The 25,083-nt window shown below is 39.9% G+C and overlaps 1 protein-coding gene across 20 annotated transcripts in view; it reads left to right on the top strand.

The window, feature by feature from the left end:
- The window catches only part of ptprdb (protein tyrosine phosphatase receptor type Db), a 281,632-nt gene that overhangs the window by 91,788 nt on the left and 164,761 nt on the right, over nucleotides 1-25,083 (top strand). For 19 of the 20 annotated variants that reach the window (XM_029259211.1, XM_018737900.2, XM_029259225.1 and 16 more), the window contains one exon: nucleotides 17,056-17,100. In XM_029259211.1, the coding sequence (XP_029115044.1) occupies nucleotides 17,084-17,100 (17 nt within the window). In that variant the 5' untranslated portion in view covers nucleotides 17,056-17,083. Of the gene's footprint in view, nucleotides 1-7,004; nucleotides 7,042-17,055; nucleotides 17,101-25,083 lie in introns of those variants that run through there. The other variant, XM_029259213.1, reaches the window with a different exon arrangement.

Raw genomic sequence — 25,083 nt, 5'->3', positions numbered from 1 at the left:
CTTGTTTGTGGAGAACTCTTCAATAAATAATCAAATACCAAAGTAAAGACATTCATTTGGCAAGGGATTTAGCAGCTGTTTAAAATTTCATGAACAAAAGTGAAAACCGTCTATATTTATGGAAAATGTGATTAATAATAGAAGGCCACTAAGGGAGTCGGTATTACTACAGTAAAGAACTTCCACGACCTTCATGCGCATCAGCCTGACCACAGCGATGTGTTACGTTAAAAAAACGTGCAGTGGAAAACTGAACTGTAATGTGTCTCACCTTTGATAGGGGACTATGGCACTCTTATAGGCCGCTTTGAGGTGGATAATGAATGGTTTAGAGGCAAAGTCTAGCCCCTATGATCCCTACCATCTGGCGTTAGTGTGGGTTAAATGGGACACTGAGCCTCGTGGCTTTTATTGCTTTGTGCCTGCAGTCCTTGTCCAACACTTGAGTGAATTGCAGGCATGACGTGCGCGTGCCCATAAATGGATATCGAACTGTCTTTATAAGAGCTTTCGGCCTTCGAAGAGCAAGGGTAACCCTCTGCTTCACCGTCCATCTGCCTTAAAGGACCAGTGTTATTTTGTCATGCTTTGCCTGCATTGGTCATGTCTGGTCACTGTGGTAGGGATGGTTGGGGTTCAGTATTGCAAAGCTATGAAACCTGCATCACTGAAAAAAAAAAACATGTTCAGTTCTTGATGCCTCATATTTATTTCTATCCGTGCTTTGTACATATCATATTTTTAATGGCTCTGACCATTGTGTGGTAATCCATCTATCCATCCATCCATCCATTGTCAACAAATACTTACCCGATGCAGGGTTGTGGTGGTTCAGAACCTATTCTGGAAGCATATGGTCTGAAGCAGGGAACATCCTGGACAGGATGCCAGTCCATCACAGGGCAATTACACACATTCATTCATTACTTATTAACACACTACAGGCAGTGTAGAGTCACCAGCTCACCTGAAACACAAATCTTTGGACTGTGGGAGGAAACCAGAGCACCCGAAGGAAATCCAAAGGAACACTTGGAGAACATGCAAATTCTACCCAGACTGACCTGAATTCAAAACTACATCGGAACCTACAGACCAGGAGCAGTGAGGCGCCAGCCCTAGGTGTCTGTTTTTCTTCCTTTTCAAAATGAGCCTCAAACAGAACAATATCAAATGGAACATGCGTGACTTTGACTGAAGAGACGAGCGTTGTTCTTTCTGCAGTAACCCTGCCAAAACTGGTGGCCCATCAGACACCACATGTCCAAGCTGAAGAATAATTTCTTTTTCTTAATTTGATATAAATATAGAGATCTGATTTGCTTATACACCTCTGCGTTACACGGCACTGTAAGCCTAGCTTAAGGCTGTCTGCGAATGTTATCACTTTCTCCTTTTGTGATAAAACCAACATTTTTTTTCTGAAGCTGCTTTATGACAAAAGGGTTTAAATAACCTGCCATGCTCACTGCACAGGAATAACGGTGGGGAGAATTCCATTAGCATTTAACATTAACACTGCATTTAAATTGAACATCTATATTCAGGGGAAAAGCTTTTGAAAACTAAGAAAGTGCTTCAGGCAGACCTGAAAGACACCCTAGGATACGTTTAAAGTTTAATAATGGTCCTTAGGAGGCCACAAATGCAACTAGGAAAATAAAGCAAGCGCTTTTCATCCGCAGATGAGAGGGGAAACTAAAAATGTGACATTGTGCCACACTTGAATCAGGAGGCATGTTGAGAAAAATGCTGTTATGAAATCCACCAAGGACAGGCATTAATATGACAGGTCCGTGTTAATATCAGAGTGACCTCTCGAATGGACGGTTTTTTTTTTTTCTATTTCTTTTTTTTTTTTTTAAGAGTCACTTCCCAGTCAGCATGCAGCATTAGCGTTCTGGTTTTACGAGTTATTTTATCTGGAATAATTGATAGATATTTTGACAGTTCAGAGGAGGCCTATCAGAAGATACTGTCTCCCCACTGCGATGTGTCACTGCATCACACTGGAATAAAATGAAGGAACACGGTCCTGTCAGCATGTAGCGCGCTGATGTTACCATTCTAATTCCGCTACCAAAGGCTTGTCAGAATGTACTCGTCAAAAAGTTACCTATCCAAGATATACCTCAAATGAAAGGTATTTGATTTTTGGCAATTTTCCATCAGTTGAAATTTTGGGTAACCAAAGCTTGGGGCAAATACAGGGAAAACACAAGCTTTTGACAGGGTCAGTCAGCTGATGACAGACCTTACCTCTGCCCCCCATGGCATTTAGGTAATGCTAAAGTTGAAGTTTATAGCCCTTAGCGCTTAGCAATCTTTGACATAATTCACTGTGATGGCGCTGCTTAAAATATAATAAGTGCGTTTTCTGGGAGTGCGGCACAAATTGCACATGAGATACGTCTTTTATTAAACACCCACAAATGATTTCAAATGAGTCACGCTGAAGTGGCTCAACTCCCTATTTTGGGGAGGAAAGAAATAACAGAATCAGGCTCTTTCTGATTTGGCCACTGGTGTCCAGGTATAAAGACAGATACCCCCTCCAGTCAGCTGAAGCCAAACAGACTCAAAACGGCACCTTTGATGTAACAGATGTAACCTCAGTTCCATCATGCTGCTTGACAAGTTAAGCTAAAAACCTCTGGGCTTTTTTCTACAGTATCCTAAGGGATTGAAAAATAAAAATAAAAATAAATAAAAATGTGTTTCTTTTCTCTCTGATGTCTTAACTGAACGTTATTCCCTCAAAAAAGATATACTTCATTTTTGCTTTCTCCGATTTTGTGGAGTATATAACAATGTATTATTACAAACAAGGCACGAAAAGAGCATTGCCATCATCGATCGGAGCCGACGATCACATGGTGATCCTCTAAAGAGGGAAAAGCACTATCCATTTTCTTCTGCCTATCCACTCCAAAAATATGAGTTCTACAGCAACGTTCATCTCTTTCATAATTTCTTTCATGCAGCAATATTTGAACTTCTCTGTAAAACCTTTTTTCCTTGTACTGGTCCTTTAACTTATTCACACAGTTTATAAATCAGAAAGGTGCAGAACAGTGTGTACACACACACACACACACTTTCAGAACCGCTTGTCCCATACGGGGTCGCGGGGAACCGGAGCCTACCCGGCAACACAGGGCGTAAGGCCAGAGGGGGAAGGGGACGCACCCAGGATGGGACACCAGTCCGCCGCAAGGCACCCTAAGCGGGACTCGAACCCCAGACCCACCGGAGAGTAGGACTGCGGTCCAACCCACTGCGCCACTGCGCCACCGCACCCCCTGCAGAACAGAGTATTTTATTCTGAATTAATGTTTTTTTGCAGTTCGTCTTGGGCTGTAATTTGAAAAAGTCTCCGACTTAAAGACAATTTACATCCCCCCTGTCTGTTTGTTTGTTTCCCCAGAATGATAACATTATCTTTTTGATTTGATCTTCATTAGAATCGATCTTTCTTGTTACTGTTTGCAAAAGGAACCTTCGTAAGTCCATTTGTTAGAACCTGCTGTAGAAATGTTTGCTTATGCTGGCATGGAATCGTGAAATTAATACAGTTTGGAATGAATAAATACCCAATGAACCTAGTCCAGATCTGAGGTGATGTCAGAGGGAATCATGGATTGCAGACGTGGTTTGGGTTTTCTGCGTGTCCCCTCCCCCCTCTAGCCTTGCGCCCGGGTTAGGCGCCGGTTTGTTGCAACCCCGCTTGCGACAAGCGGTTGTAGAGCGTGCGTGCGTGCGTGCGTGCGTGCGTGTGTGCTGAAACATCTCAGTAAAGCTGCCATCACAGTGAGTGTAATGAAGGGTGCAAGTCCACTAGGTGGCACTGCAGCACACAAAAAATACCCTAATGGCTTGATCATTGAGGGGTGGTAAACTCCAGTGCCAGCCTGATAGGCTACTACCCTGTGACTTGTGGAATCCCTTTCTTGATTTTCAGTGGAGTGGAATGACAACTTTCAGATTTTTAAGAAGGAAAAAGTCTGAAAGACAAGCACTTTTCCATTTTACCCTAGGTCCGTTGCATTGTTGTACAAGTTTTTTCAAATTCAGATTGCGAAGTGGAGTTTACTTCCAGTGTGGCCAAAGCACACTCACAGCATCAATGATGCTCCTTGACACAGAAAACGGCGGCTTTGCCCCCGACGCCACGAGAGCAGGGAGTCATTAACTGCCTTTAATATAGTGTGGAAGGTTACATGGTCAAGGGCCCAGACGTCCCTGTATCGACTCACTAGATGAGAACTGTGTGCTGCCACAAGACAGAACCCTGGAAGAGCATGATATATAAAGCAATTATAGGGAATTGCCAGCAGTGAAGTACTGCAACCCATGCTAAGCATTTTCCACTTGAAGAAATGGGGCAAGAGAAGGAAAGCAGCAGACAAAGGAAAAAAAGAAGAAACAAAAACAGGACACTAAAGAAACTTCGATTATTCTTAAATATTCAGGGGTACTTCTTGAATAATATTTTATGATGACGTATTGTTTAATATTAGGGTCGTTCAAGTTGTTGTTAGGAAGGTACATAAAATATGAGTCTTGCGGGTTTGTTTATTTATTTGACGCTGGTAAGAGCTCAGAAAGGGAGCTAAATTAGTTCAGTCAGGGCAGTAAGTTGAATCGGGTGGTTCATTGCATCACTGGAACAAAAATTTCTCGACGGGACTCTCCAGATGTGCTGTCTAATAGCAACAGTTTAATCTGTATTCTCTGAAAGTGCACTAATAAAAAAGCTGAATTTCATATAGTAGGAACACTTACAAAAAATACCTGTCAAAATTTACAGCATTAAAGGCAGAATTTTTTTCAGAAATATTTTTAAACCTCTCCTCTAGTGGGTATTATAAAATGTACAGCTGCCAGCAAAACAACTAATTCTTCCAAAAGCCTTCTTACAATAATTTTACATATATACTAGTATACATACTAGTTGTTAATACTACACGGTATGGTGTTCTGTGAAACACTGATGAGAGATTCCATTGGAAAAAAAAGCATTTGAAGATGTTAAGAGTTTTAACTCTCTGACGGTAATATGTATGCTTTGCAACAGTTAATCTTTAAAAATGTGCCAGTTTAAGTCCTGAAATATCCTCAGCATACATTCTATGTGCACTTTCCAGATGACGTGTCATGCTTGTGACTGGAATACAGCACAAATATTTTGTTAGCTTTTCTCAAGTATTTCTCTGAACGTTAAGCAATACATTTTAGGGTATGAAAATGAGATAATAGCCTCAAGAAGAAACTTTTCCGGTGTCTGTTCTCCGTTAAATATGTGCTTTTTAGAATTATGTTTAAATTACACTGTTGCGGTATTTTTTTTAATATATTTTATAACTGTGCCAGTGTCCCTAATAACGATTATATATTTATTGCTCTGCCACAAATAGGAGGCATTGGAAATTAGCCTTGAATAATTACATTGGATTTTGTAGGTCAGAAAAAATGAGTGGGAGATCTAAACTCATAATTTATATTCATGTTGTAGGTGTTGATGGACAGCTCGTAGGTGCACTCCAATAGCCTTGTTCACAGCCTGATCCTCTCAAGCTCCATGCCAATCTTGAAGACATCCCTAATCATCAGCCATGATTTAGTGTCTGAAAACAGTGAAAAACAGGTTGAAATGACTAATTTGGAATTACGAGTTCGTGGGCGTCAGATAAGTACCTTAGCGTGACATATTTTGGAATGGCAATAGGTACAAAAAAATATTATATATAAGCACTTTTTTTGGTAGGAAAAGCTGTCTCGTATACCTTATGAATAAACTTAGTTTACGAGGTAAACACCAAAGTTATGAAATGTTTTACTGTCAAAGGCTGACTGAGTATGAGTCCTTATCTACAGCTGTGTAATAAACTGGGAGTGTTATAGTATTATATGATAAGTACTGTTATATGGTGGGGGGTTACATTGTACTACTTCTATGCGTAAAATACTGAAACATGTTCAGGTTGTAATATTATTGATTATGTAGTATTTTATCCTGTTTACAATTGGCACAGGCCAACAGGGCTGAGCAGGAACCCGCCCTCTAGATGGGATAGACAGCAAATGTTTCTTATGTCTTCCTACACAGTTAAATTCCAATGTTGGTTTTCAGTAAAAAATATAAAAAATGCAGTCTCAATTTGATGATAGATAGATAGATAGATAGATAGATAGATAGATAGATAGATAGATAGATGGTGACACTGATCTCTTCTGGATCTTACAGGAAATGAAAACAACAATAAAAGCATCTATAACAAAAGCAACTATAATATTAGCAATAATAATAATATCTGCACCAAATAATACAAATACATTCAGAAATGTCAGTCAAGTAAAACAGATCATGCACTGCCCATTTAGCTATATGAAATCTATTGCAGAATAATAGTCACCCCATATAGTTGCAGGTTCAAATCCCACCTCTTGCAGCAACATTACTAAGCAAAATACTTTCCATGAATTGCTCCAGTCTATATTATACAGCAGTGTAAATAAAAATAGTAAGTATAGAGTGAATAATTACAATAAAAGCATAGGCTGGATGAACAGATGTAAATATAAAAAAAAGATGTGGAAGTCAAGGATGCACTTTAACAGGTTTTGCACTAGGCGTGTAGTAGCTGTGTGAATATAATGTTTCACCGTATCTGAGGGTCTCAGTGTTTTGGTATTTCTACACATTGCACACGAGGAGGTCAAACGTGAATTCTGAAGCGCACAACTGTGGTGAACATGGAGCTATTTTCTCAGTAAGAAGACCAGCGGATCATGTAAAACACAGTATTTCTTCGGTCCGCCTTAAATCGCGCGGACAGGTTTGGCCAGCTTGTCCTGCCCTCTGGTGGTCGAAACGTGAACTGAACTGCTGAGCTGGAAAGGAAACGGAGCGAAAATTGTTTTTTTTTTATTCAACGTGTTTGATCATCTCATCCTAAGCAACCCGGTTTTCGTGTTCTTTTTCTTTTGTAAAGCGAAGAATTTCACAGGGGCATGCAATTTCAAGTTAGCCCAAGTTTGGTAAGTAAGGTTAGTGGGGGCTCAAGCTTGAGTTGAACCAGCCCTCCAGGTACAAGTTGTGGTATTTCCCTGGGTTGAACAAGCGATAATGGATGGATGGATGGATGGATGGATGGATGGATGGAAAAACAACTATAAAAATGGTATTTGCTAGTCATTTTTCTGTTTTACACTCGTGCGAAGCATACCATTAGATGTCATACAAGAGATTTCCACAAGATGGCGCTGCACGCCTGCATATCTCTTTTGATTGCACGCGATGAGCTCCCTGACAAGGATGTGGCAAGGCGGGAACATTTACATTTATTCATTTAGCAGACAATTTTCGCCAAGGCGACGTTCAGCTCATAGAAAATGCAATGTGTGCATTACATTAGCAGAAAGAAATACTTAGTTTCAGATGCGTGATTCTAAAGTTAGTTTGTTACTTTCCATCATACGAACCAATGTACATGACACCAGTAGCTTTGTATAAAACTTTCGCCGAATATCGACGACTTCTTCCAAGTAATTTTTATATATACTGTGGCGTGCAGTGCCGTGGTTTGGATGGGGCAAAGAAGGACGCAGAGGCAGCATTCATGACGAACGATTTATTCGAACACCAGCACCAGGGAAATGATGCTCTCGGTCCGAGGACCCCGTTTCCTTCAGGACCTGCACCTCAAGCCAGCCTTCCCAGCCTGCTGGCACTTCCTCCACCGGACACTGTTCTTCCGCCCCACCGGCTTCTGTTGTCGCACCGATTTCCCCTTCTTCGTGTTCCGTGTTCAACTATTCTCTGATCCAGCCTCTCATGGTCCTGCCCCATCCCACTTCTGACACCATTGTGGCGCCCAGCACCGTGGGTTTGGATGGGGCAAAAAAGAACGCAGAGGCAGCGTTCATGACGAACGATTTATTCGAACACCAGCACCAGGGAAATGATGCTCTCGATCCGAGGACCCCGTTTCCTTCAGGACCTGCACCTCAAGCCACCCTTCCCAGCCTGCTTAGCGCCCCCAGGCTCTCTCCTCTTTCTCCCCAGGCAGATGCAAACACCTCTTTTTATTCCCCGTGCATCACCAAACACTAACCAATAACACACACACACACACACACACATTTTCAGAACCGCTTGTCCCATACAGGGTCACGGGGAACCGGCGCCTACCCGGCAACACAGGGCGTAAGGCCGGAGGGGGAGGGGACACACCCAGGACGGGACGCCAGTCCATCGCAAGGCACCCCGAGCGGGACTCGAACCCCAGACCCACTGGAGAGCAGGACCCGGTCCAACCCACTGCGCCACAGCACCCCCCCAACCAATAACAATAAAACACATTTCCCACTAAAAACAGTAATGCAGGCCGTTACAGTACATATTGTAGCGTGCTGCGCTCTGGGTTCGGATGGGGCGAAGAAGGACGCACATGCAGCAAACATGACAAATGTTTATTGGAACAGCGGTAAATAATGCTCTCGGTCTGAGGACCCCTTATCCTCAAGGACCTACACCTTAAGCCAGCCTTCTCAGCCTGCTTAACACCCCTCAGGCTTTCTCTTTTTCCCCACTGGCAAACACAGTCACTCCCTTATATTCCCCGTAAATCCCCACAACACTTAATTCCACTTTTCCCACAACTATTTACACTAAACCCATTTCCAGCTCAAACTCCCAGTAACGCTGGTTGTTACAATATATAAACATTTACGTTACATTACAGGAGTAGCTGCGTGAAGGTTTGTCCATTGTTTAACAGGCATGATCTCAAAGTTATAGAGTATGAACATTTACACATTACGTAAACTTAGTAGATCATGGGCGAAGTGAGTCCGGAAGAGGTGAGTTTTAAGGCCCTTCTTAAATGTGGACAGAGATTCAGCAGTTCTGAGCGGGAGGGGGAGGTCGTTCCACCACAACGGAGCAAGAACCGAGAACCTCCGCGCATTACCTTTCTTGCGTGGGACCACCAAGCGTGCAGATCAGCAAAATGCAAGCAACACAATGCAAACAAAAAGAAACAAAATGCTATCAACTGCTTGCTCAAATGGATGCTGTTTAAAGTTACAATATTCAGAACCTCATATTTATTCAGTCCTCGCTCAGTCTGTGTGGTGTTTGCATGTTTTCCCTGAGTAAGTGTGCATTTCCACCAGGTGCTCCTGTATCCTCCTACAGTCCAAAGACATGCTGTTCAGGTGTATTAGTGATTCTGAATCACCAATTGTGTGTGTGTGTGTGTGTGCTTTAGAGCCGCCTGCAGGAGCACTGGGGGTGGAGGGTTCTGGAGGGTCATAACTGCTGGTTTACAGGTTTAAATGTGAGTTTTACTGCAGCTCAGTCTGCTTCGTTTGCTCAGTTTGTTTAATGCAGGTTCCCCCAGGTGCTCTTGTTTCCTCCCACACTCCTAAGACATGAATTTCACATGAACTGGTGACTTCAAATTACCTCTCGTGTGTGTGTGTGTGTGTGTGTGTTTATTAGTGTGCGTGCCCTGTAATGGACTGGCATCACATGCAGGGTGTACCCTGCCTCATGCCCTCTGCCTCACACCTTGGAAGTGGTTATTGATAATGAGTGAATAAACTTCTGTTGTAGGCAGGAGTGTGGTATGGCTACACTGTAATGAGTTCAGACTGTTTTTGTCATAGCTCTATGAGAGGGATGTAGGGCTGTCCCATATGCAAACAGGCCTATTCTCCCCACAGCATTTGTATATAATACCCCTGAATCAATACCTCACAAGTTCTTATATATGTATATTTACTAATTTAGACCCCCATTACAGACAAGGAAGATTCAAAATTGGCTATAGACTTTTCCGTTTATTGTGGTAATGCAAATAAAATTCTCAAGCAAACGGAATCTCATACCAGTGGTTAGAGCTGCTCGGGCACCATTTTGTCATCCTACACCTTCTATCAGGAGAAAACCTCAAACTTCAGCAATTGAACCCACCTACTGTTATTTGTGAATTTGCTTTCTAAATGAATCATCATAATTCCTCTAAAAGTTCGCTGTCATGAGTGACATAACTGGATATGTGTTTGCACAGAACCTGTAGAGTGAATTAATTTTGCCTTCTCCCTTGCTGGTTTATCTTTGCAATTCAGCTCAACTGCTTTCTAATCCTCATTAAAAAAAAAAAAAAACTTGTTTCCCTAAATATCGTGGAAGAAAAATTTGTGTGCTGTGAGAACACAGATTCGTGTTGGGTTGATTGCTCTGACCTTTCCGTGGCTGAAGGGTACCCTCACCGTCTACAGGCTCGCACCCAGCACAGCTCATGAAGAGGGGCTAGAACCTGGGACAGCTGTGTAGGCCTAAGGGACAAAGAATGCGACCACTGGACAACTCTGAGCACCCCTGGGTCCATGGTGGGACAAGACTTGAAAAGAGCAGTTTTTTTGCTCGAAAACACTCAAACGTTGACTAGTTAAAGCGGTTTTGTATGGAGGAGTCGACAAAAGTTTCTTCCACAATGATGTCAGTCCCTGAGCAACATCTACAGGAAGCTTTTGGTTGCAGTCATTGCAGCTAAAGGTGACACAAAGACATTTAATTATCTCACACACTGAGGAAATTACGTAAAAACAGCACTGGCGTTGCTTTCTGCCTTTCAGGCTAGATTCATAAAGTGTTAGAACTGTCAAAAAGCTAGAAACACAGATAAAAATGGAAATGGGGCATTTTTTTGTTCTGTGTTCTCTTGCCACTGTAGAGAATCCTAAATGAGCTTCCTGTGTTATTTTTCTTTGGATGATCTCCATTTTTGTTAAATGAATTTTAAAAAATACAAACAGAAAGTGCAAAATCACAATGATGCAAAATTGTCAGTGGATTGTTTTAGCTTTGATTGTACAAAGCTCTTCTCTACTGTGCGGTGTGCGCTCCCTGACGTTAATATATTTATGGTGCATCGTGTTGTTATGTTAATACGCCGTGGGACTGATATAAAAAATAATACTGGTGTAATTTTTTCTGTCGCAGGCTCCATTCATATACTGCTAGAACTGACAAGAGAAAATCTCATCAGATTTAATGTCATAAAATGGCAAAATCAGATAAAACTGGAAAAGGGGGGGAAATTTCACAGCACTATGTGAAGTGCTCAGTGTGTGATTAGCATGTTACATTCTTAAGTATGTAAATGACTGTTTGTGATGCTGTGGAATATTTAGCAGACACTTTTCTCCAAAGCGACTTCCAGTGAACTCTATGCAGTGTTATCAGCCCGCACACCTTATTCACCACGGTGAATTACACTGTTAGATACATTACTTACACTGGGTCACTCATCCATACATCAGTGGAACACACTCTCTCTGTAACACTCTCTCTGAACTCTGAAACTTACATGTTACGAAACTTACACGTTACTTCTTTCATAGTCAGTGTCCTAAGCAGGAACACCCATTCTTGTGAAAAATATTACAGTACTTTCAAGTGTAAACCAGAAATACTTCGTTCATTTCAACAGCCATAAACAAGTTCCTACAAAAATGAATCCTTTTTTCTTCCCTTCTCTCCTTGGAGCCATACAGAGACACCTTCCAATAGTCTTCACCATGGGTGGGGTATGGCTGATTGGTCTCCAAATGGTTTTATTAGGATTAAATTATTCAGTTCTTACAAGACTAGCGGTGACGGCTGACGCTATGTGAGTCAGCTCTTATTAACTGTAAGCTATTACTGAGATTTTTATTTACTATCTCAGTTGCTAAGTAAAAACTTTTTGTGAATGTTAGTTGTACAGTTGTGCTCCTGTACTGTACAATCAGAGATGGGATCAAATCCAGCTGTGTGGAGTTTGCAAGTTCCCCGTATGTTTTGCGTGACTTTACTCTATGTGCTCTCCTATCCTCCCACGGTCCAAAGACATGTGTTTCAGGTGAACCGATGACTCCAAACTGACTTTAGCGTGTATATTGAGGGAATGTGTGTACTTGGTCTGTGTTGGACTGGCGTCCTGCCCTGTTTGTACACTGCTTCATGGCCAGGGTTTCTGGGGTAGGCTCTGGACCTCTGTAAACCTACACTGGATAAGTTGTTATTGTTAGTGGATAGGTAGTTATACAATTAGTTGTTTGGCCACTTGTATGTTTGCTTAGAATTATGCTGAATCTGCTGACCTTGTTCAGAAGTCAAGGACATGCACCAACATCTTTTGGTCTACCTGACCACTGTACCACTTGCTGCCTGCCAAGAAAGAGGGCTGTGTCTCTGGGGCAGCGTTGTGTGTCCAGGACCTTGACACAGCCTAGCTTTGTTCAGAGCATTCGGACTGTGTTCTCCTGCCGAGGCTGAATATTGCACATACCTCCAGGGTTATCCCAAAATCTACGAGTACATACTTTAAAGTTGCCCACAATGTCAGTTGTTCAGTGAAAGCAAACATTAGGAACACCTTTGTGAAAGAACTTCAAAGCTTGTTACCTTTGCATGTAAGTGACAGTTTCTGCTCCTCCACCCCAAAACTACTGTTGCTGCAGGATATGTAAATCACGCCCAATTTTTTCTACATAACTCTTTACTCTAACCCCTTTTCCTTTAGAAGTTGTACTTTCAGGTGGCACACAGGTGTGAAACCCCGCATTGTGAGGATATGTACGAATGAGCCGCGCATCTTTTGTTCGGGGAGAATGAGCTCGAGGTTGAAGCTGCTTTCCCCCAACGGTATGATTTACTGAATCACTAGAAATAAAGGCGATCTTTTTGCATCCAGAGTATATTAGTTTGAATTCCGCTGTTAAAGCTGTGTAATCAGACCTGACAGTTAGTGAGGACAGCAGCATTGCAGATCCCCATTTGGTGAAGCATCTCGCGTTTGATGTGTTGCATGGGTGAGGAGGTGAGCTCCCACTGGTGTGATGGGCCAACATGAACATCTTTTCTGTTTTTTTTTTACTTTCTTAAACTGCATAAGCAGTAAAAGAGCAGATCCACCAGTAATGTCTCCCTCTCATGACCCTGCATCTCCTTGTGCCACCTATGCTCAAGGCATTATCTTTACTCATACTGTCTTCTCCCTATTTGGCTCAATTCACATACAGTTTTGATCACGGAAGATGACAAATTGGAGGTTCTGTAAGGTCCACATATGTTAAATGGCACCAGTTACAGTTGATCCCAGTAGTATAGATTATAAGACGTTATTTCATCAGTATGAAGAGGACTTGACCTTTCCGTCTGCATGTGCACCCTTTTATGGTAATGTAACAGTAATTACACTTTACCACTCAAAACTGGAGATAAAGTGGATAAGACACTTCTTTACTCTTCCAAGATCGATCAGCATATATAATTTTGTAGTGGGGAAAGAGCCTGAAACTTATGGTGAACACTGGGAAAATACATAGCCTAAGCAGAATTAGATTTTTCTACAATTAAGAAAATATTCATGAGGAAGTGTCATTATGTATTAATGATCTTGTTCTTTAGAGGCCTTGTATGTATGGTTTTGAGTGCGTTCGTAGGGTTCATCGCGAGGACACCAAAAGACCAGTTGAGTCATCTCTACTCAGAGATAACTCTCATCTCCTTACCTTTCTAGGTTTCTCATGCAACACTTTATAAAAAAAAACCATACAAATAGTTGAGTGGCTATTAATGTCACAGAGACCATGGTGGAACAGTGGGTAAAGCCACTACCTTGCAGCTCCTAAGCTGCTTGGGGAGTATGCAGTTTGAGTTCAGCTCAAGGTATCTGGTGGTTTTTCCAATGTTTAGACCCACCTCCCCACTAGAAATGTGTCAGAAAACATTGGCAAACCACTTCTGTTCCTCGTATGTTTTCAAAACTGCACAAATGGTTGCTGTGTCAAACTTGATATGATGGCACTTCCATCTATCCATTAATGCTAGAAGTGTTCTATGAAATCTCTGTTTTTTTTTTTTTTTAATTAATGGCAGCTGATAATTAATGGGGGGGTGCGGTGGCGCAGTGGGTTGGACCGCAGTCCTGCTCTCCAGTGGGTCTGGGGTTCGAGTCCCGCTTGGGGTGCCTTGTGGCGGACTGGCGTCCCGTCCTGGGTGTGTCCCCTCCCCCTCCGGCCTTACGCCCTGTGTTGCTGGGTTAGGCTCCGGTTCCCCGTGACCCCATCTGGGACAAGCGGTTCTGAAAATGTGTGTGTGTGTGTGTGTGTGTGATAATTAATATTCTTATTTTCAGAACGTTTTGTCTGAGAAAAAAATAATACATGCATACATACATACATACATACATACAGAATAATGACTTGAGTTACTAATGCAGTTAACCTTCACTGGTTGACCTTTCAGAAATGTGTTTCCGTGACTGTGAATTCATATAATATCTCCTTTGTTGTGTCACTTTTATGGTTATTACTTTATTCCACTCTAAATGTGCTGATCTCATAGTGCTAATGGACTCAGAGGTAACCTGTGGTTCTGGTCTCGGTTAGCTTCCTCCGGAGCCTCTTGTTTATGCATTGAGCTGATGAATACTGCAGTTAATTTTCCCCTCGGCCGCGCGCAATAAATAATCCAGCGCTGTCCCTCCTCCCGTCTGGGACAGGGACAGCTAAACACGCTCTACTGCTTCCTAAGCTTCAGCGCTCTGTAACAAAATATGGCCAACCAAGGAAAAAGGCTAGCTGTAGGTGTCTTGTCATTCTCTACATTTGATCTGTGTTTTCCTCAAACATACGTGTCTACTTGTTCCCATCATGGCATCTTTATCGTGTCTTATATCTGTGGTAATTCTAAGGGCAGAAGCCAAATGGCTGGAGCAAAAAATTCTGTGCATCATGCCTACTGTACAGTTCTCTAGGAGAAGCCCTTATTATCAGCATGAGTTATAGAGAGAGGAATAGTAGTAGAAATTCAATAATAATAATAAGAATAAGAATAAGAATAAGAATAATTCCTCCATCCTTCATCAATAACCAACATTCCAGTGCAGGGTTGCAGTGATCTGGAGACCTTTTGAGAGCTACACTCCTTTACTTACACACATATAACACCAATGGAGAATTTAGAGTTGACCATCGGCCTGAAACAAGTCATTTGACTAGAATATGAATGATTTTATAAGAGCAGACAATATAGCATCACTGTACTATTGTTCCAGAATTATTATACAGTAAAACTGTGCAGTAAATGAGACAATAGGGTAAATACAAGTAATCTCAAGGCCTGGATGAAGTATGTAGAACTCATTTAACTGTGCAAAACTGTGCAGAAATTACACTTACAGTATTTTGGCTATAAAAAATAGTGGCAGTTTGGCATGCTCACACTTTCAAAAAGAGTGGGTGAAAAAGGTTTTTCTGACTCACACCGGGAAACTGCCACAGGGCAGCCAGTTGGTGGAAGGAGAGCGACATTTCTCCACATCCAGGTACCCACCACAGTTGCACAGCTGTCCCTGGGTGGTTTATGGGCAGAAGTGAGAACATAGCATGCGATTATAACTGACCCTCATTGTCTCCTGATGTGGAGACTACGAGCGACACTGCACCTCTCCACAAGAATAAAGCAGAGTGCTGAGAGTGGATTGGGATGCTGAAGGTCTGTGTTATGATGATTGACAGTAAAATACAAATGGAGCATAAATAGGAGGCTGATGGGACAGACTCCCTCTCTGAGTGTGAATGGGAGGTGAACCAGAGGTGGGCCAAAGGCATTCATTTGCGCAGGAGGAGGCCTGTCATGCGGCCAGGGGAGGGAAACGAGCAGAAAATGGGGTTGCATCTTACATCCAGCTGCTTGGCAACACAAGTGATGTGATCGTCTGTTTCTCCTATCAGGGACAATGAACAAATGAATAATAGGTTTCTGAAAAAGAAATCACATTTAATAGTTCACAGTTTGAGAATATCATCATGGCAACGTTCACAATTTGAGAATACTTTTCCGAAATGGTATCCCATAAACGGCGTGGAAGCGTCTCTCTTACCAAAATGAGCCTTTCCTCAAAATTGCAGCTTTTTAAAAGAGAAAAAGCAGTTTTCTAAATTTGGTGATTTTTTTTTTTTGTATCACATTGTAACTTTGAGCATAATGATGGTAATATTGGGCTGTCAGAATGCAACACTTGTTATGATAACTTGTGACTAACATTGCACACTGTTGTCAGACTTGTTTGTGGCATAATAACTGAGATAAACGTGTTTTCAGCGACACTGATTGTCCTCCCATGTTGTAAGCACTGAACTGTGTCATGTTTATATGAGTCCCATGTGAAAATTATAGCATGTTTCTTAACTTGGTAAATATGCACCAGTTTTCATAAATCTTTGGGATTCAATGGCAGATATCATTAGCCGATCAGATGGTTGCTTTTCCATAAATTTTATTTTTAGGTAATATTAAGATTATATTTCACTAAATAAAATTAATTTAAAAGAATTTCCCGCATATAAAGTTTTTTCAAGGTTCTCGCTTAACATTGATTAAATTAATTAATTATTTTGTTGGAAAATAGTCACTGGTACAGGAATCCTCAGTGTATTGCCATTCACTTACTTCCTGTCTTAAAAATTGCTTAAGTTAAATATGGAGCACAAAATGTATGACAAGTCTTAGATTTTTTTTTTTGGAGGGAACTTGAAAATAATTGTATACTTAAAAGAGTACCTTTACTTCGATGATACTGAGGCTGCCTTTAGAATAATTTGAAGTAGTACCAGCTCTTAGGAACATGGATTCAGAGGTAGTCATGAACACCAACAGATGTCCTTTCTTCTAACTCATCTTGGAGAAAGCCATCAGATAGATAGATAGATAGATCTCTATTGCACAAGTAATATCATTAACACGATTAACTATATTACAATGAGCTACTAATGCACTTTGAACTAAAGACATCCTGGACACTTCTATTGTTCAGTAAAGAATTACACACCAGAAGCTGGTACTGAGAGATATACATGGCACATGTCAAAGTATGTAATCAGCTTTAATGGCAAACCTTCAATAGAAAACTGACTTTCAACAGGCATTCTTTTCATATGTGTTCAGTATACAGCCACGTCTTTATCCGAGGTTTTGTGTTTATGTCATTGCAGTTCTCTTTCCTGAGACGGCAACAACAGGATGAACCTTGGAGGGAGGTAAGTGTTTTCTGCAGACCTGAAAGACGGAATTCAATTCAGTGCAATTTATTTTTAAAGAGTAGTGTTCTCACGAGAGTGACACAGAGTGCTGAACAAGGCTTTAATGTTAAAAAGGTTACAAAAATAATATAAAATAATGCAAGATTACAGATATAGCACAAATAATTAACAATAGGCGAGGGTAGCTGGCAACAATGGAAAGGAGAGAAAAAACTCCCACTTGCAGTCAAAGGAGACGTGTGAGAGTCCAAGTATCGGTGGTTACCAACCCATCCTGGGCATTCTGCTGGGGTGACATAGGACCCATGTTGATATGTCTAATAAGTAAAACTGTTAAGAGTAAGCTATAGTCCATAAAAGTAATGAATTATTGTCCATATTCTATAATAAAATTTATTGTGAAGGGGTAGGAGGGCTGAATTTTTGTCACTGCGTTATTACATTGAAATCTTCTTTGTATCCTATAATCTCCTTGTATCTCAAGGGATTGACAGGCATGGTTTTTAACATTAGGGTTTCAGTGCATGCATGTTTTAGCATGCGTGTCAGATATCAGATTTAGTGGAACTAAATTGTAAAACACAGGGGCATACTCAACAAAAAATACTGGACAGGTATGAAGTGATGTTATGCAGACATGGGACAATTTCATTCTACATATTAATACTCTTGTTTTGGCTCCAAGTGCAGTAACTGCAGGAGTCTTGAGGGTTTTATCTCATACCAGGAGATCTCATTCACAGCCTGTGTGTTGCTTTGGAGAAAAGTGTCTGCTAAATGAATAAATGAAAATGTAATTTTGTGGCTTGTGTCCCACTGATCTGGGATATTATAGTGATATGGGGTGGGGGAAACAATCAATGTGCCCATTTCCAGGGTATCTTGAACCCATGGATCACATATCCAGAGTGGAGCTCGATGAAGAGCCCACATTCTTTGCTGCACAGCCTTAGCTTCAAAGCAAGGGTAGGGATGCGCTGTATTCCCATGGTTGATGCCACAAACACACCTGAATAATATGCAGGGCTCACCCAGTGTGAAAGCTGTGTCATTAATAACCACTATTATATATTCAGTCCATCATTTGTGCCAGTAACGATAATCATTGTCATTTTTTCACTCATTCATTAATTCATTCATGTAAGTTCAGAATAGCGATACAATGTTAGTGCATGTGTTTTACACAGCAAGAGACATTTCTGTCATGGACATGGGCCTTAATCCATCAAATGCATTTTTTTAAAAAATTTGGTTTTTTGATGGAATCTCACATCAGACCTTTTTTTTTTTTTTTTTTTTTTTTTTTGGAAGACTCCCCTTTGAATATGGAATCTCATTTTCTGGCAACACACAGAAAATACACAATTTTATAAAAACTGTTTGTTGTGCCCTAGGGAGATTTATTGAAGATTTCGAGATAAATAGCAGTTTGACCACATTTTCTTAAATCCTCAGGAAGATTCCTCAGCTCTAACTTCCTTACCGTTAGAAAACCTGTCATTCAAAGTGAATTTAAAAGCACTTAAAATATATATATAATAAATTCTAATAAATTTGGGATTTTATGTAAGAAATGTTTTATGCAGAATCTAAAAATGAATCTAAAAATGCTGTCAGACTGTCAGTAGGTATGCATTTTCATCAAAATTGCCATTGGTTAAAAAAAAGAAAAAACTCAGAAAATAGCTAAAATACAGTCTTTGTTCTGAAATATTTGTCTCATAGGTTGTCTGAGGTTTGTGTTCCTATCATTTAAACCCAAAATTACAGTCAGATGAGTGTAGCTCATAGCAAATTCACTGCTGTGCACATTGTATAGATTTACAGTAATACGGTATACCTACCTTTTATTTTTACTGTGTTTTTTCCTTTTTTCGAAGTTTGGAGAATTTCTCCATTTTAATTTAACTTTCCATCATCATAGCTGAAACACAAGTGTAAAATTTTATTTTGGCATTCTGAAGTTCTACAAATGTGTCTGTTCACTCTTTCAGTGTCTCGCCCTTAATGGACCTTTGCGGTATGAAGTTAGGTAGATATTAATTGCTCTGGACATATACTTCATTCTGAAAGGGCATCAAAGGAAATGTGTCCATATCACCTGCCTGCACAGAATCCTCATATACAAATATGAATATGCTTTTGCCTGACGTGGTGGCAATTGGCTGTAATCACCAGTGAGGCAAATATAATGCAGTAGCACATCTTTCTGTCATGCAGCAAAGCTCTTTCTTTTGTCTATTCAGGGGGACTTCAGCCTTTTTTTCCCTCTGAAAACACTATTAAAACCCAGCATTGATCTTTGCCATTGACAGCATGCTGAAAGCCCATCTCCAGACTAATCATTCTGTCACTCAGTGGCTTTTTTCACATTCAAATGGGCAATTATTACCATCCATCAGGCTGAACTAGCACCCTGCGCATACCCAAGGACAACACTATGACATATTAAGTGTCCTCTAGAATGTGCTGTGCATTTACTGGAAATCACTTCCAAGGATGCAGTTCAGTCCAGAGTGCTTTAGTTATATGTGAAAGAACGTTTCCAGCTAGCTGTGTCTGATCACCCTCATTTAGCTCCGGACTCTAAAGGGGCCCACTGCTTTCTTAAAGTGGAAATTAAATATGTGCAATGGTGGAATAGTTATGACAAGATAAAATGTGTGTTGTCTGACGAGTTACGCCATAATGATCAAAGACACAGATTTGTAAGTTACTGGCTCAAGCATTATGAGGATGCCATCTGTTATAAAAAAGTAAAAAGTGAAAAAGTGCTGTACCACCTACGTTAGTACAGTTTTTTTAAGTTCCTAAGAGTACAGCTATCACCTGAGCAACAGCAGAATAGTAATAGGTTATAAAGTGCTCAACTAATTTGCCACTTTCAGTTGGGAATTGTTGGTGGGTAATATGAGTCTTTTTCTTACTGAATACTGTGTGGTGGAATCGGTGGTGCTGGGTAAACATTTATAAACAACAATAAAAGATGTTGCACACGCACAAATAATGTTTGACATTATTATAATAGAACAACTCGACAATTTGTGTTTGCTCATGTGCTTGTCAAGCTGATCGAGATGTACACACACTGTTTGTTGTTGACAGCTTCTCAGGTGAATACCTCTGCTTCATGTTATATTTCATTTTAGTTGTGTATTGGAGACAATGAATGATTTGTGAGGTGAATGAGAACTCTGAATAAAGATTGTTCATTAGAATTAATTCAACTTACAAAAAAAGATTTCATTGCAGGGCGTGAGCAACTTAATCGTTTCCTCTCTGCAAATGAGATGCAGAATAAATTTGAGCCTCTATGAACTATTCATATCTCATACAGATTAAAATTTAGTTTGGGATGTACTTTTGAAAAGAGGATTAAAATGAAATGTTTATTTTTGAACTTTATCTGTGGTTTTTTGCTCTTTAGTTCCCCAAGACAAGTGCTCTGCACAGCAGCTATATTTTGGATGAATAGGAGAGTTGCCTATTCTTCTTTCATAACTTAAATGTTATGGAAACCACAGAACCTGCTTTGTGTTTACTCTGCTACTTAATCACCTTACCCTTTCAGCCAGAGCAATCAGTCTGTTCTCAATCTGCATGTATGTAGGTCAACCATGAAGGCACTCCAGTTATTTCACAGCACAAGGTGGTTTACATTGATATATCAATACAGTGCTGAATTTTAGCAGTGAGCAGCAGCACTGTGACACTGGACATGTTAAAATTTAAAAATGACAACAGAATGATTGTACCAGAGATTTTAGGTCTGCGGTGAAGTTCTCTTATGCAATAAAATAAACAATAAATAAAATAAATTAAAAAATAAATTTATTCATTAAATGCTCTATGTAAGTATACATATAAACAGCCCAATTTAAGATTTTATAAATGTGGCAATATGTATATATTCTGTGTACATTTATTATTTCACTCATGTATTGTCCTTTGTCTTTGGAAACACAAAGAAGCATTTGTTGCAGCCTGTTAGTCTAGCTGTGGTACCTGGCTCACCATGATTTATGATAGCACTCACACAGTGCTATATTATGAATGTTTCAACCGAATGACTCAATATTGTTTTGAGCCTGAGGAAACACAGGTCTTCTTTCAGACTGTCTTGTCTTGGCAAAAGATGATCAACCCACCGAAGATCATTAATAAATAAATAAATAAATAAATAAATTCTTTTACAAAGTAAAAGCAGCAAAATGCAACACAGACAAAAAAGGATTTTACATTTGAACGATTATGTTGTTCATTATTTATTTTTCTTGGTTTTAAAGGGGTCTTTTGTCTCACTTGGCTGTGCTGCTTGGTATAACCTTAGATATAATGGAAAACGCAGACACCTTTGAAACCAATTTCTTGCAGATTCTGCTTCTGCAGGTTGAGCAAACATGTTTATGAGATTGATGGACTGGGAAGGCTTGGTTTAAGGGAAGGAAGAGCTGCTTGTCTCCAAGTACAGTACCAGGGTCTGAACAGCTAAGCTTTTGTCATCTTTGGGCTGATTTCACTTTAAATGACACATAAAATTAGTTACATAATGAGGTCGTAGCATGAGTGTTATTTGAGGAGGAAAGATTACTGTTTATCACAGATTTACAGCAAACGTTTAACATTTCAGCATTCAGTCATTCATATAAGCTATACATTCTTGCATTGTTTACCTTTGTAAGTTTGTTGTTGTCATTGTTATTTGGATGTTTAATTGTCACTTTTATACAAAAATCTTTGGAAATTTTAATCTTAAGAAAATATCTTGAGGGTGCAACAGTGTTCCTCTGTGGAGCTTAAACCAACAACCTGCAGGGTGTCGTTCCCCAGCATTATATCTGTCACCATCCTTTTCAGGAAATCTTTCAACATTCATGTAACCTTGTTAACAGGGCCACAGAGAACTTTACAATTAACTTCTTTGGTGATAAATATACAATGGCTGACATCATTAAAGAGATTTTTTCATTTGGCTATGGAGTATAACAATATGTTTAAACCTAAAAATGGGCGAGTAACAGAAAAACGAATAAATAATCAACATGTGGATCAGTATTCATTAGGTACATTCAGATTAATGCTTTAACTATTACAGCCTGAATAATGCTGGCTTAATTTGGCTGTGATTTCTCCACGGTCTCCCAATGTTCCACTGGAGTTGTAATTCTCAAAAGTTATTACATTCTTATGGCAGGGCAGATGTTCACAATTGGTTCATAATCACCCTTCATTAATTGCACTTGAGATAATTATTGAGTAAGGAGTTCAGTTATTGTTCAGAATATTTAATTATACATAAAACTTATGGTTAATGTTGATAGCTGGAAAATTAAATACAGTACATGTCACAATCATGTACCACAATTGGTGTGAAAAATAAATAGAGAAAATTAATATCATCAGCAAAGCAATGAAGCAATAATGGGTAAACTTTTTTATTTCAAGGTGTATGTGGTCAGGGGTGCAGTGGCACGGCAGGTTTGTCTGGTGCCTGCTGTGTGGTGAGTCTGGGTTTCGAGCCCTGCTTGGGGTACCTTGTGATGGACTGGTATCTCATCCTGGGTGTGTCCTCTCCCCCTTTGGCCTTATGCCCTGTATTGCCAGGTAGGCTCCAGCTTGCTGTGACCCTGCTTGGGACATGCAGTTGCAGACAATGGCATTTATGTGGTCCTCTTTTTTAAAATAATGAATAAACACATTTTAAGTGATTCTTGTGTTTTTGACATGAACATTAAGGTCTTAATCACATGGTGTAAGACATCTATGAAAATACCCCAAAACACAGTTTCATACATGTATCCCTCAACAGCAACAGAAATCATGCTCTGGATAATCATCACAAGGTTTAAGTACATTTTCTAAAAATCCCTGTTTATGTGTGTACTACATGTACATGGGCAGGACTGGAGTGAGTTATTACTGTGTTAATGACAGTAGAGAGCAGAAGTTTTACTTTGCTTTTCTCTGAAGGCCCCAGTTGAACTAGTAGTTGCAGAAGCAGCTCTGGACAGATTGATAGGAATTACTACACTGAAAAATTGACAGCAAATAGCCGTTGGCAAAATTTAAGCTTGCTGACAACAAATAGTCTGCATGCCATGTAAGCTGCAGTTTATTTGTCCATGGAGCCAGGAGATCAAAAATTACAAATACACAAAGCATTTTCTGATAAATATTTTGTATTCCTGTTGAACCAAACCCCACCAGCTATAATTTTTTGTTTGCAGTTCATGTAAAAACAAAGAAGAGAGCTTAAATACTGATACTTTCTGATAAAAGGATTGTTTTAAGAGTATAAATACTGTGAAACTGTTACTGGTGTACAGCCTGATTTCTACTATTAGTTAAGATACCTCATTTACTTCGCAATTAATATCCTTTTTCATTTTTTATCCTAATGCATTTTTTATAACGACCTGTTCTCTAATTAATGTCAAATTAATGTCAGGATGGCTGTGTGCTTCATCATACATAAATGTAACTTGTCCTTACTATTTAATAAAAATGTCAGGTTAGGACCTTTAGCAATTATTTGCTCCCATCTAAAGTTTTCTACATCTGGTATGTTTTACCTCTCTTGGAGCACGTATGGAATATATGGGTCAGTTGCTTTGCTATGCTAAGAGGACAGTTTTCTCCAAAGCTTCAGTTTCTTTAGCAGACTGAAGCAGGTTCTCTTGAAGTATATTCTGTATTTCGTTCCATCCATTCTTCCTTCTATTTTAACAAGATGTCCAGTGCCTGCTGATGAATAGAAGCCCCGCAGCATGATGCTGCCACCGCCATACTTCACTGTAGGTATGGTGTTTCTTGAGGCACGAGCTGTGTTAGGTTTGCACCACACATAACCCTTTAGATTTGGTCTGAAAATTTCAGTCTTATCATATCTGATCACAAAACTTTTTCTCACTGTGGGTCACTGTGATGCTTTCTGACAAACTTTAAATGTGCTTTAAAATGGTTCTTTCGAGTAATGGCTTCTTTTGTGCCACCCTCTCATGCTCTTTTTCCTGTGGCATTTAGAAAAAAGAAATAAGTGGGCAGATTATGTAATTGATGGCTGGTGCCTGGGGGCTAAAAGCCAATGAAGGAATTAAATCTGAACATCACAATGTAATTATAAATTTAATTGATATAGTAGACATACTCAGATAATCAATGGAAGGGCTAAAATAATTTCCATGTGTAAGCTGTGGAGACACCCATTGGGCTTGGAAGCTTGTGGTGGGATGAAGAATTTTAATGCTTTCATTACCTAAGCTACTTAATCTTAATATTAAAGCTGCAGTAAGCCAGTAAAAATGTCTTGACCTGAAATGCACTCAGCAAGACTAATGTCCAAGAATAATCTACCTTATGAACAACCAGATTAATCAGAGCCCATGGGTTGATATGGTAGGTATTGTATAATGTAATCACTGAAATTGTGCTTTATATTCTTGCAGTTAGAAATGTGATTGTAAGTCATAGACTGAAGCATTGGGAGCAGAAAGTGCCCATAGCCTAAGTAGGACCCTTAATTGTAATATGCATGCCAATGTATGTTATCCAACTTTAGGGTTTTCTTTGACAATAAGTCAGCACACAGCCAGGGCCTTATGTTAAGCTATACTAACTCTTGGAAATCCTTGCTTCTCCCATATCTCGCTGTATCATTTGCTGCTTTATTTGAACTCTATTGAGGTGGATTCCATTGGAGGCACATTTGTTTTAAAAGCAGTCTCCTTCCCTTCCACTACAATTCCATTTTTGTGTCAACTGGGTTCTGGAATTAATTTGTAAGGTAATGAATTAAGAGCTGAGCTGTGAGAAGTCCAGCTCTAAGTCTTTCACATTATAAATCTTTGACTTTATTTAATTTCTTCCATGTAAATAAAGTTATGACTGGTAGTGGAACAAAGGATATGAAAAATCAAAATCACTGAATAAAAGATGTGAATAGTGAATGAAGATAAAGCAATTTATGAGGTAGACATCCAC

Source organism: Scleropages formosus, chromosome 16, assembly GCF_900964775.1.
Source record: "Scleropages formosus chromosome 16, fSclFor1.1, whole genome shotgun sequence".
Taxonomy (NCBI): Eukaryota; Metazoa; Chordata; class Actinopteri; order Osteoglossiformes; family Osteoglossidae; genus Scleropages; species Scleropages formosus.
Note: the sequence above shows the minus strand (reverse complement) of the source record. Positions and strands in the feature narration are given on the sequence as shown.